The 14,720-nt window shown below is 72.2% G+C and overlaps 4 protein-coding genes across 4 annotated transcripts in view; 2 read left to right on the top strand and 2 right to left on the bottom strand.

The window, feature by feature from the left end:
* Positions 1–331: 331 nt before the first annotated feature.
* AURANDRAFT_61280 (hypothetical protein) lies at positions 332–1,351 on the bottom strand (the record flags this gene model as incomplete). Its single annotated transcript, XM_009034841.1, has 1 exon — positions 332–1,351. One exon carries the CDS (start codon positions 1,349–1,351, stop codon positions 332–334), a length of 1,020 nt encoding a protein of 339 aa, XP_009033089.1.
* Positions 1,352–4,690: 3,339 nt separating this feature from the next.
* AURANDRAFT_61279 (hypothetical protein) lies at positions 4,691–6,055 on the bottom strand (the record flags this gene model as incomplete). The annotated part of the gene is made up of 4 exons (XM_009034840.1): positions 4,691–4,756; positions 4,831–5,112; positions 5,161–5,368; positions 5,451–6,055. The coding sequence occupies 4 exons, from the start codon at positions 6,053–6,055 to the stop codon at positions 4,691–4,693; spliced, it is 1,161 nt and encodes a 386-aa protein (XP_009033088.1).
* Positions 6,056–8,097: 2,042 nt separating this feature from the next.
* On the top strand, positions 8,098–8,265 carry AURANDRAFT_9605 (hypothetical protein; the record flags this gene model as incomplete). The annotated part of the gene is made up of 1 exon (XM_009034659.1): positions 8,098–8,265. A coding segment is annotated over one exon (168 nt), but the record flags the coding sequence as incomplete, so codon positions are not given.
* Positions 8,266–10,313: 2,048 nt separating this feature from the next.
* The window catches only part of AURANDRAFT_61277 (hypothetical protein), a gene marked incomplete at both ends in the record, with an annotated part of 5,167 nt that continues 760 nt past the window's right edge, over positions 10,314–14,720 (top strand). Inside the window, 4 exons of the mRNA XM_009035115.1 lie at positions 10,314–10,429; positions 11,245–11,506; positions 13,205–13,924; positions 14,118–14,642. Coding sequence (XP_009033363.1) covers positions 10,314–10,429; positions 11,245–11,506; positions 13,205–13,924; positions 14,118–14,642 — 1,623 coding nt within the window. The remainder of the gene's footprint in view (positions 10,430–11,244; positions 11,507–13,204; positions 13,925–14,117; positions 14,643–14,720) is intronic.

Below are 14,720 nucleotides of genomic sequence, written 5' to 3'. Positions count from 1 at the left end.
TCTTTTTGTCCGAGGATTTCGACCAATGAGAACCCAGCTTTTGCTCGATTCGACGCCTCCCAGGCGCGTCCAAACGCGGTCCCAGCCCCAGATTTTAGGACAGGATCCCCGTCAGTTACCACCTCCGAGTAGGAACCCAGAATTGCTTGGTTATCGGCGTCGCGGAAGTCGGAATTCATTTTCCGTTAGCCCCCCCGTCCGCAGGCCGCAGCGGTCCGCAGGCCTCCACACGCCCTCCTAGCCAAGGCCGCCCTCCGCGAGCGCTCGGATCGTCGAGCCGCGGGACCCGCACGAGACATAAGAGGCATGCGCAGAAGGACGAGGCGACGAGTTACGGCTTCCCGGGCGGCGGCGCCGCGGGCGGCGGCGCGGTCGGCGGCGGCGCCGCGGGCGGCGGGTCGGCCTCGTCGACGACGATGCTCAGGACCTCGCTGAGGCAGGCGGAGTACTTGGCGGGCTGGATGTAGAGGTCGTAGCCGAGGCCCGCGAGGAAGTGGCGCTCCATGAGGTTGACGTCCCGTAGGTCGACCTGCCCCGCGTCGGGCAGCACGCAGCGCCAGGCGATGGTGAAGTCGATGTTGCGCAGGCAGCGGTCGTCCCAGAACTTCTGGGCGATCATCAGCGCGCAGAGGAGGTAGCGGCGCCACGTCGCGGGCGCGAGCCGCAGGTTCTTCTGGTAGCTAAAGAAGCGGATGAGGAGGATGAGCGCGACGACGTTGCACTCGAGCGTGTAGTGGCAGAGGCGGGCCATGTCGTTGAGGAAGGCGTGGAGGTTCGTGAGCGTCGGCCGCGCGCCGCCGTCGCCGCACGCGAAGACCGCGAGCTGCGACGGCGCGCGTCTGCCGCCGTCGCCCGCGCGCTCCTCCATCATGAACTCGAGGAGCGCGGCCATGCCGAGCACGATGCGCGACGCGTTCTCCTCGCTCAGCAGGGCCGGGTCCACGTCCCGGTTCAGGTCGCCGAGCGCGTGCGGCCGCCGCGCGGGCGCCGCCTTCGCCAAGGCGGCGGCGGGCGCGGCGGCGCGCCGCGCGCGGCCCGCGGCGCCGCCGCCCTCCTCGGCGCGCGGCCGCTTCGCCGCGCCCCGCTCCTCGCCGTCGGGCCGCGGGCGCCGCCGGCCCTCGGCCGGCGCGGCCCCGGCGCCGGACGCCGCGGAGCCCGCGGAACCCGCGGGGTCCTCGCCGGACGCCGCGCGCGGCCGGCCCTCGAGCGCCGCCTCGGCGGCGTCCAAGTCCGTGCGGTCCGTCGCGGCCTCGAGCGTCTCCTCCCAGTGCGCCACGCACGGGTCCAGCGCGTACGGCTCGAGCGTCTCCTCCCATTCCGCGATCTTTTGATCGGAGAGGCCGTCGGCCATGGCGCCGGTGCCCGCGCCGCCGCGCAGGGCGACAAGGCGAGTGTGTGCGGCCGGCAACTATGCAGGCATGCGTGCGCGGTGGGCTCAGGCGCGGCTCAGGCGCTCGAAGCTATTGAGCAAGTGAAGGTCAAACCATCGCGCGAAGATCGTCGAAAGAGGCCTCGCCCGGGGTATTACTCTGAGTTTGTCCCCTGTTGAAGCGGCACAGTGCGGCAAAAGCCGTCGTTGCATGGGCTTTTCTTCGCGGCGCTCGCGATGGCGTCTGAGCGTTATGCGCCGGGATCGGCACTGGGGAGGTGCCTCCGCAGCGTCGGGGATGCCTTCGTTCGGGCGTCGACCTGCTATGACGCGGATCCTTAGTGGGTTCCGACGGCAGCGACCATGCGGAAGCCGTCGAACCCGACGTCGGTTGGCTCGAGGTCCCGAGGGGCAGCCCGAGGCGCCTGGGGTGGGGCCTCGCCGCCGGACATGGTCTGGACCCGACCCTATCATGGTATGGAACGGATCAAGACCATGTCCGGCGGCAGGGGCAGCCCCAGACACCCCACGGCCACCGTCGGGACGAAACGCCTCCGGAGCTCGGCTCGGTGGACTCGACGATTTCGCCCCCCCCCGAGGAACCTGCCGCGCTGGACGCGACGGGGTTGATGACGAACGATCTCCGCTGCTGCGATGGCTCGAAAACTATGCTAGAGGGGTCGCGAGGGGGCAGCGCGTCCCTTCCCACCCACTCTACCTCCCCGTTCCAGTCGCCACGCGGTCGTATGAGCGTCGCGTCTTCGCATGTGCGTCACCCTCGTCCTTGCGGCCCTCGCAGCTGCTGGGATCGTTGCACGATTCTGCATATTCGCGGAGCGGCGGGCCCTCAAAGACGGCCATCCCATCGCAGCGCGCCGCCAAAACGCTGCACAATGTCGATCATGAAGCACGGAGGACATTCGATCGATTTTACCCCGGCGGGTCGAATTCGAAAGGCAAAGTCAGTGTGCGAAACAACGTACGCCTAGGCGCGCCCACTCGAATTAAGTAAGTAAGTATTATTTATTGTTTCCCGCCGGCGGCGGGCGGGACGTGTACTACACCTCCTGAAAATCGACCGCGCGCGCGGCCAAGCCGCGGGGCCAGAGGCAAAATTGGCGAATTATGGCCACGCCGAAGATAACCAACCAAGATTGCGCGCTAAACGTATTAATCAAGGAAATGTGAGAGCGCGGGTCGCTGGTTCGGGTCGACAAGCGTGTAGCATATCTTCAAGTTGATGTGCAATGTTTACTTTTTTGTTGAAGATATAAGTCGGTGGTAATTGCATTAGGTGGGAATTCAAGTTGATGTGCAATGTTTACTTTTTTGTTGAAGATATAAGTCGGTGGTAATTGTTGGAGGGATTTTGTTTCGCACACTGGGCAAAGTCCGTCGTCCGAGTCGGCGCCCGCCGCGCCGCGTGCGGGCAGCCCTGGCGGTGGTCCATCGTACTCGGAGCGGAAAGCAGTGGATCCCACCCATATCGCAGCCCAGGGCTGGGAGCGTCTCTGACGCCGTCCATGGCGACGCGCGTCGCCGCGTCCGGAGTCCGCCAGCCGCCAGCCGCCGTCCCGAGTCTGTGCCATAGCGACGCTAAGCGAGCAAATGTCTCTGCCACGTGCCGAAAAGCGACTTCAGACGCCGAGGCCTACGCCAGGCGCGGCGGTCGCGGAGCCTTCGCTGCGCGCGAGGTCGACGCTGCAGTGCGGGCGAGAGCATGGAGTCGACGTCGTCTCACGAGGCAGCTATGCCACCGCCGCGAACGAGCGACGAAAACGATGCCGCAACCGCGAACGAGCGACAAAAACTAAGCGATGCAGCAGCGCGCGGTCCGCCGCCGCCGCGCGACAACTCGCTGAAAACTCTGGCGCCGCCGCCTCGCATGGCGTGGAACGCTGCGAGCGCGACGCCGCCACCGAGCCGCGAGGCGACGAACGCTGCCGCGGCCGGGCCGCCGCCGCCCATGGCATGGAATCCGGCGGCGCCGCCGCCGCGCCGCGAGGAGCCGCGCGCGGCGCCTCTCGCGAAACCGCCGCAGGCCGTGTGGAACCCGGGAGCCTTCGCGGCCGCCGCGGGAAGCGAGACGAGCGAACCCGACGCCGCGTTGGAGCAGGTCGACGAGGAACCGCAGGCGCAGGCGCCCGTCGCGCCGCCGCAAGCCGCGTGGAACCCCGCGGCGCCGCAGCCGCGCGTCGACACGAGCGACGAGGCGCTCGCGTCGCCGCCGCGACAAGCCGCGGAGCAGTCGCCGCCGCGACCCGCCGCGGAGTGGCCGCCGCGACAAGCCGCGGAGCAGTCGCCGCCGCGGCCCGCCGCGGAGCAACCACCGCCGCAAAACCCCGCCGCGGAGCAGTCGCCGCTGCGACAAGCCGCGGAGTGGCCGCCGCGACAGGCCGCGGAGCAGTCGCCGCCACGGCCCGCCGCGGAGTGGCCGCCGCGACAAGCCGCGGAGCAGTCGCCGCCGCGGCCCGCCGCGGAGTGGCCGCCGCGACAAGCCACGGAGCAGTCGCCGCCGCGGCCCGCCGCGGAGTGGCCGCCGCGACAAGCCGCGGAGCAGTCGCCGCCGCGACCCGCCTCGGAGCAACCACCGCCGCAAAACCCCGCCGCGGCGCAGTCGCCGCCGCGACCCGCCGCGGAGCAACCACCGCCGCAAACCGTTGCCGCGGCGCGGTCGCCGCCGCGACCCGAGGCGCCGCGGCGCGCGAAGACGCCGCCCGCGGCCGGCCGCCGGCCGCTCGTGACGACGCCGCCGCTCATGCGCGTCGGCGCGGCGAACGCGAGCGCCGAAGCGACGACGCCGCCGCGGCGCGCGCCGTCGCCGCCGCCGCCGCGGAGCCGGCCCGCGGAGGCGCGGTCCGCGCCGCCGACCTGGGCCGCGGTCGACGCGCTCCGGCGAGAGGTCGCGTCCGCGCGGACGGCGGCCGCGGAGAGCGACGCGCGCGTCGCCGCGCTGCTCCGGTCCCAGACCTTCTCCCGGGAGCAGGGCAAGCTCGAGAAGGAGGGCCTGCGGCTCCTGCTCCGCGCGCGGCACCTCAAGGAGCGGCAGGTCCACGACGTCAGAATGGAGCTCGCGCGCGAGCGCCGCGAGCACGAGCTCCTCGGTATCGTCCAGCGGCGCGAGGAGGCCTGGGCGCGGGGCGCCGCCGCCGCGCCGCCGCGGGCGCCCCTGCTGGAGCGCCTCTGGTGGTGGCTGCGGCGGACCATGATCCTCGTCGTGTACGCGGCCTTCGCCGGCGCGTGCCTCGGCTTCGCGTTCGGCGGCCGCAGCGGCGACCGGCGCGGCGGCCGGGACGAGCTCTAACTATTTTATCCTACGATTCACCGCGACACGTAGATGCGCTGCCACTGGCGTTCGCGGTGCGTGGACATCTCGAGCCGCGCGAGCTGCGGAGGGGTAGGGCGTTCGACGGGGACGCCCCCCCCGAGGGAAACGGAAGACACGGCGGCCGCGCCGCCACGCGGAGCTGCTTCTCGAGCTGGTCGTACTGCTCCTTGCTCCGCTGGAGGCCGCTGTCGCGAAGCCGCTGGTTCTCGACGTCCTCCGTCGACGGCGCGCGCGTCGGCGGCGGCGCGGCGGGGAGCACCGCCGCGGGCGCGGGCGGCGGGGCGGCCACGGCTGGCGCGAGCGCGGCCGGCGCGAGCGCGGCCGGCGCGAGCGGCGCGGGCGGCGGCGGCGCGGGCGGCGCGCAGCGCGCGGCCTCGAGCGCGTCGAGGCGCCGGCGCAGCTCGTCGTTCTCCGCCTGCGCGTCGCGCGCGTCGTCGCGCGCAGGCGAAGGAGGAGGCCGCACCTTGACGGCGGCCACGTTCGAGAGGTTCTCGTAGCTGCTGCGCACGTCGGCGAGCGGCGCCGCGGGCAGCTCCAAAACGTCGCGCGGGAGGCGGCTCCGGGCCTCGAGCTCGGCGACCTCGCGCTCCCGCGCGTCGCAGCGCAGCTGGTACATACTCAGGCGCTCGGAGCGCGCCAGCGTCGCGTCCATGGCGTTCGCGTCGACCATGCTGGTTCGGCAATCGCAACGTTCTTCGGGAGCGCGCTTCGAGGCGTCCGCTGGGGCAATTGCCTTAGACGCCCTGGGCGGACTCGAGGGCTAGGATGCCCTCGTAGTAGGACGGCGTGGGCCGGCCGGCGAGGAGGTTCTTCCGGGGCTGCTCGTCGGGCTTCTTCTCCGAGTCGAGCCACGCCTGGAAGCTGGCCCTGGAGTCCCAGACGCTGAAGGTGGAGTGCGTCGCGCCGTCGTCGACCTTGTCGTCGCGGCGCAGCAGCAGGAAGCCCTTGAAGCCGGCGAAGTCCGCCAGCGTCGAGGACCGGTCCGCGAAGCGCCGCTCGAACTCGTCCTCGGAGCCCTCGGCGACGGGGAAGCGATTCATGGCCACGAAGACGTCCGACGGGAGCGTCGCCTCGCCGTCGGCGGCGACGCGGCGCCAGCCCTCGCCGTCCGCCGGCGGCGCGCCGGGCAGGCCCAGGGGCAGCAGTCCCTCCCAGGCGGCGACCTTGGGCTTGCCCTTGGTGTTCTGGAGCGTCGCCACGAGCATGCCGGCGACGCCGGCGACGGTGCCGCCGCCGTGCGCCTCCTTGAAGGCGTCGCCCTTCTTCCAGGCGTCGAAGTTCGCCTTCGTCTCCCAGACCGTCGCCGAGACGTAGTTGACGTCGTCCGCCGCGTCCGCGTCGTCGACGCGGCGGAGCATGCAGAAGAAGCGGAAGCCGTCGAGGTTCCCGAGGCGGCTCTCGCGGTCGGCCCAGCGCTTCTCGAAAGCCGCCTCGCGGCCCTTCTTCACCTACCAGAGGGATGTTTATCGCCTTGATTACAGTGCTTAGCCTCACCTTGAAGCGGTTCTGCACGACGTAGCGCTCGGCCGCGAGGCGCTCCGCGCCCGTCGCCGCCGGCGCCGCCTCCACGGTCGCGGCGCGGAGGAGGGTGCGCGTCGACGCGCCGCGCGGCGCCTGGAAGCCGCGCGCGGCGGCGAGCGAGAGCGCGGCGAGGATGATGCTGCGCGCCCCCATGGGTGAGAGCGGTGTGTGTGTGCGGCCAGCACGGGCGGACGAGCTCGGCAGAGTGCACCTTGTGAGAGCGCGGTTCAACGTGCTTATATCTTCTTGGGTGTTTCGGCCCCCACCACGGGCAGCTCTGGGCAGCCAGGAACTGAAGGAACCGCGGTGCCCTTGGGGCCGAGCGGCGGGGCTCGCCTGGCGGTCGCCTCGGGGCCCCGCGGCCGCGGTCGAGCGCGGCGGCGGACGCCTGAAACTGGGCGACAAGAAGATGGCCGACGCCGCCAACGCCGCCCTGGCGTCGAGCGCCCTGGCGTCCCTGCGCTGCGTGGCGACGCAGGTCGAGGGCCTGGAGCAGCAGTTCGCGGCGCAGGCGGAGCTCGTGGCCGCCGCCGTGGGCTCCGGCGCCGTGAAGCCCGCCGTCGTCGACGAGCTGCGCGCGGCGGCCGCGGCGTTCGCGCGGGCCGCGGAGCGCGCCGCGACGACGGCCACGGCCGCCGAGGCGACGCTCGCGGCCGAGGAGGCGTCGGCCAAGGAGGCGGCGCTCGCGCAGCTCGGCGTGGGGCGCATCGCCATCACGAAGGCCGAGGCCGTCGACGAACCGGTCGAGGAGGCCCGCGCGGCGCTCGAGCTCGACGCGGCCGTCGCCGTCGCGGAAGACGCGACGCTGCTCTCCGAGCCGGAGAAGAAGGAGGGCGACGAGCGTCCGGCGTCGCCCCGCAAGAGCCGCGCGTCCGTGCGCCTGCCCCCGAGCGAGTGCCCGTCGCACCCGGACCAGCGCGGCGACCCGCTGCTCGGCGAGGCCGTGAGCCCCGACGGCGCGGACGCGCCGCCCGCGGACTTCCAGACCGTGGGCAAGATCTTCGAGCAGTACGACGCCCAGGTGGGCCAGCACGGCGAGTACCCGCGGTCCATGATCTCGCCGAGCGGCATGTTCCGCCTCGCCTGGGACGTCTTCATCGCGCTCTTCATCTTCTACGTCCTCGTGACGGAGCCGCTGTCGATGGGCTTCTGGGACCCGCGCATGCTCCGGGGCTCGACGGCCATCGGCACGGTGAACCGGGTCATGGACGTGGTCTTCGTCGTCGACCTGGGCCTGAACTTCCGCACGGGCTACTTCACGGTGGACGGCGTCCTGGTCATGGCGCCCGGCGCCGCCGCGCTCAACTACCTCGTGTCGTGGTTCCCGCCCGCGTGGACATCAAATCTTCACCCCGACTTCAATGGGCGCGTATGCGACCTTTGTGACACGAGCGCGTCCGTCGTGCTTCGAGAGCTCGCCGAGAGCACTCGATTCGTCCAAAAATCGGCCGCATCGACATCGATTCGACAGAGAGTTCCGAAGTTCGGTCCGCGCAGGTTCCCGCTCGACTTCATCTCGTCCATGCCCCCCGTGCTCGAGGTGTTCCTGGCCATCGCGTCGGCGTCCGCCGGGGGCATGTCGAGCCTGAGCTCCGCCAAGGTCTTCAAGCTCATCAAGGTCATCAAGGTCTTCAAGGCGCTGCGCATCGGCAAGTTCCTCAAGCTCCTCAACAACGGCGAGACGGACGCGGCGATGGCGCTCGAGGAGTTCATGACGTCGAGCCTGGGCGTCACGGCGGGCAAGGTGCTGTCCATCATCTGCTCCTCGTTCCTCATCGCCCACCTCCTGGCCTGCTTCATGGCCATCTCCGGCGACGGGTGGCTCCGGACGTACGACCCGCGCGCGTACGACGACGACCCCGCGTCGCACTGGTCCTGGCGGCGCCGGTACCTCGCGGCCATGTACTGGGCCTTCACGACCATGACGACCGTGGGCTACGGCGACATCACGCCCGCGGGCGACATGGAGCGCATCTACGCGATCTTCGCGATGCTCATGGGCGTGTCGTTCTACTCGTACATCATCGCGTCCGTGTCGTCCATGGTCTCGAGCATCGACTCGAAGAACGCCATCGAGCTCGAGCGCATGGAGCAGCTCGCGGCCTGGATGGACCACTACGAGATCCAGCCGTCGCTCCAGCGCCGCGTGCGCCGCTTCTTCAAGCAGTTCTACTGCGAGCACAGCGCGATCGACGACGCGTACATCTTGGAGAAGCTCGCGCCGAACCTCCAGGAGGCCATCTCCCGCTACCTGCTCCACGACTTCATTTTAGAGCACGCGCTCTTCGCGAACCTGCCCGAGGGCGCGCTCTGGAAGGTCATGCTCATCGTCCGGTCCATGAAGTACGACGGCGACGCGTGCATCGTGCAAAAGGGCGAGCCGAACGTCGCGCTCTTCATCTTCAAGGAGGGCGACGCGTACCTCGAGGGCGAGTGCTGCGACGGCCCGGACGCCGACATCGAGCTCGAGCCCGGCGACTCCTTCGGGGAGCCCTGCCTCCTCGGCGTCGAGGACAACTCCGACGTCACCGTGACGACGCGCTCCAAGTCCGAGTTCTTCTACATGCGCCGCGACGTCTTCCTCGACTCGTTCCACAACCTGCCGGAGATCATGGACATCATGACGCGCAAGCGCCACCTCTACGACAACGCCGCGGTCCACACGCGCGGCCGCGACGGCTCCATCGCGCGGCGCTCGACGCACGAGGGCGCGCGGCCGACCGAGCCGCCGCCGCCGGCCAAGGTCCTCGCGAACCAGAAGACCAGCGCCCGCGCCATGGCCCACCCGGCGGCCGCGCCGCCCAAGGTCGCGACCGCGGCCAAGCGGAAGTCCGCGAACCCCTTCACCGGCGCCCCGTCCAAGGGCTAGCCCCCGCCCCCCCGCCTCGCCCGCCCCCGCGTCTCACGGCGTTCAAATTTCTTTAAAGGGGGCGTGGGGGGGCGCTCGCCGGCCGCTGCGCGGCCTAGTCGCGGTGGATGTGGACGTGGACCTCGACGGGCTGGGGCGCGGGGTAGGGGTACGCCTGGGGCGCGTAGGTGATGGGCATGCTGGGCTCGGCGACGGCGACGAGGGACGACGGCGCGGCCTTGGCCGGCTCGGGCGCGGCGGGCTCGGCGACGACGGGCGCGACGGCGACGGCGACGGGCGCGACGGCGACGGCGACGGGCTCGTCGTCGGCGTCCGCGGCCGAGTCCTCGCCGGAGTCGTCGGGGACGATCGTCGAGAAGACGGGCGCGTGGACGGGCTCCGGCGCGGCGGCCGGCGGCGCGGCGGCCGCGGGCGCGCCGTCGTCGAGGGCCTCCTCGGCCTTGGTGACGCGGCGCTGGATGGCCGCGAAGGCGGGCTTGGCGGGCTCGACGTGGGCGATGGCGACCTTGATGGCGTCGGCGATGTCGTCGGCGTCGTCCGCGCCCTCGGCGGCCGTCTCCCGGCGCTGGAGCGCGCGCTCGCGCATGCCGCGGACGGAGCCCGTGGCCTTGCGGCGGGGCCCCGCGTCCGTGTTGTAGCGGCGCGCGGCGAAGGCCGAGCCGCCCTCGGCGACCGTGTTCGCGCGGCGGACCTTGGCCGCCTCGAGCTTGGCGAGCGACCCCTCGAGCGACGCGACCTTGGCCAGCAGGGCCTCGACGGCCGCGTCCTTCTCCTTGGAGCCGCCGCCGTTGAGGTTCAGGGCCGTGAGGGCCGCCTGGGACTCGCCCAGCTTCGCCTGGACGTCGACCTGCAGGTCGCTGAGGAAGTGGCCGAAGAGGTGCGCGGGGATGTTGTGGCGCTGCGCGATCTCCTCGTCGGACGTCTCCTCCTTGCCGACGAAGCGCTCGCTGTTGAGGTGCTGCTCCGTGGCGAAGATGACGTAGCGCGCGTGCATCTGGAAGATGAGGCGGATGAAGAAGGGGCCCCGCCACATCTGGCCGTAGTGGTAGACCTCGTACGTGCCGTCGTCCTTCTGGGCGTAGCCGAAGTTCTGCACCATCTCCCAGAGCGTGTAGCCGAAGAGCGCGTCCGTGCACTTGAAGCGCTCCTTCTTGTTGAAGCAGATCGTCGCCTCCTCGCCGTCCTCGTCCTCGGCGTTGCACTCGTCGAACTGCATCGACACGACCATGTTCGACACGATCGGCGGCAGGCCGAACGTGTGCACGTGGCCCGCGTCGTCGAAGGAGCCGCTGCGCATCATGAAGTCCACCATGAACGGGAAGACGCAGAAGATCTCCATGAAGTCCTCGTTGCCGTAGAACTCGGCGAGGTCGTTCGGGTTCGCGCCTGCGCGGGAATACGACCGTCTCGCGCGCGCGACGACGGCGACGGCGTGCGGGGCGCGGGCGCGCGCGGGTCGTGAAGCGGTGGTCGTAGAAGTTGTCCGCCGACCCGAAGAACGTCTGCCCGGCGATCATGACGCCCGTCAGGCCGCCGGCGGCGAGCACGAGCGGCTTGCTGCTCAGCTTCTGCCCGATCTCGAGCGCCTTCGCGCCCGACGTGATCTTCTGGGCGCCCGCCTTCATGGACGGCGCCATCTTCGCCGCCACGGACCGCAGCGACGAGAACATGGCTGCGGTCCGCGCGCGGAAGGCAAGGCGCGAGGCAGTCTCTAGTGGCTCACGTGGACGACGACGTCGGTCCAAAGGCGGCGCGCCGGGCCGGCGACCACAAGCCAAGACGAAGGCGCCACGTGACTGACGACGCCATCTCGAAGGTGCGACGCGCGACGAACGCCTCCGCCGACGCCCTATACTTCGTCGCTGCCGTCGCCGCTGTCGCCGACAGCCGCCGCAACGCCGCGCGACGCGCCGGTGTCGACTCGCGCTCGAAAAGCGTGGTCGCAGCCGACGTCATCGCTGTGGAGCTGTGCGGCACCTTGTCGACGACGCGCGACGGCCCGACGGCTCCTCTGGCTGCGCCGGCGGCCCCGTCCCACCCTTCCCCAACCCCCGCGGCGCGCGGTAACCCACGCGCGACCGCTCCCGCCCGCGCGGGCCCGCGTCCGACCGCGCCGCGCCGCCCGCAGGACCGAACCATGCTCTCCATGCTGCCCAGACCAACGTTTTTCCGCCTCGCCATGACGGGCGGGTTCGCCTACGGCGCCTACTACTGCGTCGACATCGCCGTCAAGGCCCTCAACCACGACAACATCGTCTGGCACGGCTCGGACAACGGCGCGCCGCCGCCGACGGTCCAGGTCTTCATGAAGGAGGAGGTGGACCAGGCGCCCGCGCTCAAGCGCATCTGGCGCACGTCGACGCCCGGCGGCTTCGGGCGCCACAACACGAAGGTCTCCGAGGAGGGCCAGCAGCCGACGGTCTGAGCGCCGCGGCGCCGCTCCGGCCGAACCCGAGCGGAGCGCGCGCGCGGCCCGGCGGACTGGCGGTCCGGGTCGCGAGCGCGCTCTCCGGCGCGCGCTCTCGCTCGCTCGCTAAATCCCACCCTTGTTCACACACGGCCGATTCGAGGTCGGCCGGGCTCTGCGTCGCTGTTTTGAACAGCGCGGTTTCGACGGATATTTAGTCGATCGACTCCGGCGAGAGGCCCGGGCGGTTCGCGAGGGGCGTCGCGCGTTCGGCGTCGTCGGGCGGCGTCCCGTAGCCGACGGGCGCGCCGTCGCGGAAGGGCCGGCGGAGCTCGAAGGCGCCGAGGTCGCGCTTGACCTCCGCCTCGCCCGCGGCGTCGCGCTCCCGCGCTTCCATGAGTTCGACGCGCGCGCGGATCTCGTCGTCCGTCGGCTTCCGCCACGCCGCCGACGCGCGGGGCGGCGGCGTCCGCGCGGCCGAGGACCACGCCGACGACGCGGGCGACGCGCGCGGCGCGGGCGGCGTCTCGCGGACTGAGGGCGTCTCGCGCGGCGCGGGCGTCTCGCGGGGGGACTCGCGGAACGACACCTCGCGCCGGACGGCGTCGCCGGGCGCGTCGTCCGGCGCGGCGTCGCGGAGGTCGAGGAGCTTCTTGATCAGCTCCCGGCGCTCCTCGTCGGTGTACTCGCTCGCCCGCTCCGCGGACATCTTCGTGCGCCGCTCCGGGAACTCGGCCGACGGCGCGGGCTCGTCCTCGTCGCCCGGCGGCGGCCCGCGGCCCGCGAGGCCGTCGGTGCCGAGGTCGTAGCCGAGCTTCGCCTCGACCCACGCGAGGCGCGCCTTGAGCCTACGGACGGGTCCCTCGAAGGCGCGCTCGAAAGAACGGCGCGGCGCCGCGGACGCGAAGTAGCGGTGCTCCGCCAAGGCCCGCGTCGTCCGCCAGTGCGGCGCGGCGACGGCCAGCGCGACGAGGTCCACGCGCCGCGCGTCGTGCGCCGCGACCGCCCGCAGCGTCCCGCCGCCCTCGCAGTCGAGCGAGAGCCTCAGGACCGCGCCCGCGCCGTCGCGCGCCTCCGCCGCGAGGTCCCGCACGAGGCCGGCGAAGCCGGCCCAGTCGCACTCGAGGCCCTGCGCGCGCCGCAGGCCCTCGAACGCCGCCTCGTCGACGTCCGCCTCGAGGTGCGAGAAGAGGTCCGCCTCGCTCAGGAGCTCGACGACGACGCGCGCGTCGCTCGTCGCGATGACGCGGAGGCGCCTCGCGTCCTTGACGAGCGTGTCCTCGCGGTCCCGCAGCACGACCTCGACGGGCACCACGTCGTCGAAGACCCAGGCGCCGTCGCCCCGCAGGCTCGGGTCGAAGGCCGCCGTCTCGTCGCGCCACTCGTCGTAGTCGTACTGGGGCGCGCCGGGCAGCGACCCCGGCGACCGCTGCGACGCGAGGCCCCGCTTCACGGCCTCGTCGGCGTCCATCACGAGCGATATTGGGCAGGCTTCACGGACGAGCGATATCCGGCAGGCTCGGCCTCGTCGGCGTCCATCACGGGCAGCCAAGTGGGCAACCAAGACGTTGAAGGACGACTTGAAGCGCTCATTGCACCAGGCTCCCCGGCTCTGCCGAGCTGGGCCGGCTCGAGGCCGGGCGCGAGGAGCGGGCGCGCCGCCGAGCCATCATGGCGCAAGACGACACTCCCGCGACGGACGCATCGAAGGAGGACGCGCCTCTCACGACGACGGCGACGAACGCGATCCTGCCCAAGGCCGTGCCCCGCTGGCAGGAGGCCTGCGGCGCCTTCGACGTGTCCTTCGCCGTCGGCGACGGCGGGGCGCCGGAGTCGCTCCGCGCGGACGCGGGCGCGTTCCTGCGGCTCCGCGACGAGCTCTGGCTCGAGGTCGACAAGGGCCAGCTGCCCGGCGACGTCGAGCCGAAACTCCGCGAGGCCTCCGCGTCGCCGCGCGGCGCCGCGGCCGCGGCCGAGGTGCTCGAGGCCTGGCTCGGCGCGCTCTGCGCGCGCGACGCGAGCCGGAGCAGCGGCGCGCTGCGGGCCTTCGCCGACGACGGCGGCGACGGCGGCGCGGGCGGCGGCGCGGCGCGGTTCCTGCTCCTCGGCGTCGACGCGGCCGCGGTCCGCGTGCCGCGGCGGTCCAAGGTCAGCGGCGTCGCCTGGCTCGAGGCCGGCGAGGCGGCCCAGTGGCAGTGGAGCCTGAAGACCGGCGGCCCCAAGCACCAGGACGTGCGCTTCTCCGCGCGGTTCCTCGCGGGCGGCGAGCGGGGCCTGATGGCGCGCGGCTTCGCGTTCGGCGCGCACGACGACGCGCGCTTCGCGCCGGGCGCCGTCGTCGTCGAGGCCGACCGCTTCGCCTGCTGCGACGACGACGACGCCGAGTGCGTCGGGTCCTTCGCCGCGCCCGAGGACGGCTGGCTCGCGCTCGTCAGGGCAGGAAAAGAGAGCGAAATTCCCAACTTCAAAGGCTCCTATCTCGGCCGCTTTCCACTCGTTTTGGCTGATTTTTGGACGAGCGATCATCTCTCGGAACGGTCTCGAAGCGTGCATGCTTTTCCGGAACGCGCGCGCGCGGAACACTCACGTTGAAGCGACGTTGAATCTCTCTTTTCCTGCCCAGGCGCTCGTCTTCGAGAACGACGCGCGGCTCAAGCCCCGGGAGCTCTGGGCGCGCGTGGGCACCTGCGACGGCGCCGCGGCGGCGGCGGCGGCGGTGGCCGCCGCGGAGAGCGCCGCGCGGCGGCCGCGGCCCCGGGGCGACGACGCGGGGTCGCTCGGCGACCGCCTCGCGGGTTGCGCCGAGGGCGCGACGCTCGTGCGCGTCGCCGTCGCGTCCGACGACGAGCTGCCCCCGCCCGCGAAGCGCACGTCCGTGACGGGCCTGCACGTGCGCGACAAGCTCAAGGCGGCGCTGGGCAAGGACGACGAGCCGGCCGACGGCGGGCCGACGCGCGCCGCGGCGCTCGCGAGGATCGGCGAGCTCGAGGCCCAGCTCGCGGACTGCGCGGCCCGCGCCGACGCGGCGCTCGCCGCCGCCGTCACGGAGCGGGAGCGGCGCGAGACCGAGGCGCGGTCCCACGCACACGAGCGCGCGGCGCTCGAGGGCGCCGCGGCGGAGTCCGAGGACCGCGCCGCGCGCGCGGCCGTCCGCGCGGCGGCGTCGCTGGGCGCCCTGCGCGCCCTCGTCGACTACGAGCTCCGCGCCTTCGCGCCGCGGCGGCCG

Source organism: Aureococcus anophagefferens, assembly GCF_000186865.1.
Source record: "Aureococcus anophagefferens unplaced genomic scaffold AURANscaffold_2, whole genome shotgun sequence".
In the NCBI taxonomy this organism is placed as follows: domain Eukaryota; class Pelagophyceae; order Pelagomonadales; family Pelagomonadaceae; genus Aureococcus; species Aureococcus anophagefferens.
Note: the sequence above shows the minus strand (reverse complement) of the source record. Positions and strands in the feature narration are given on the sequence as shown.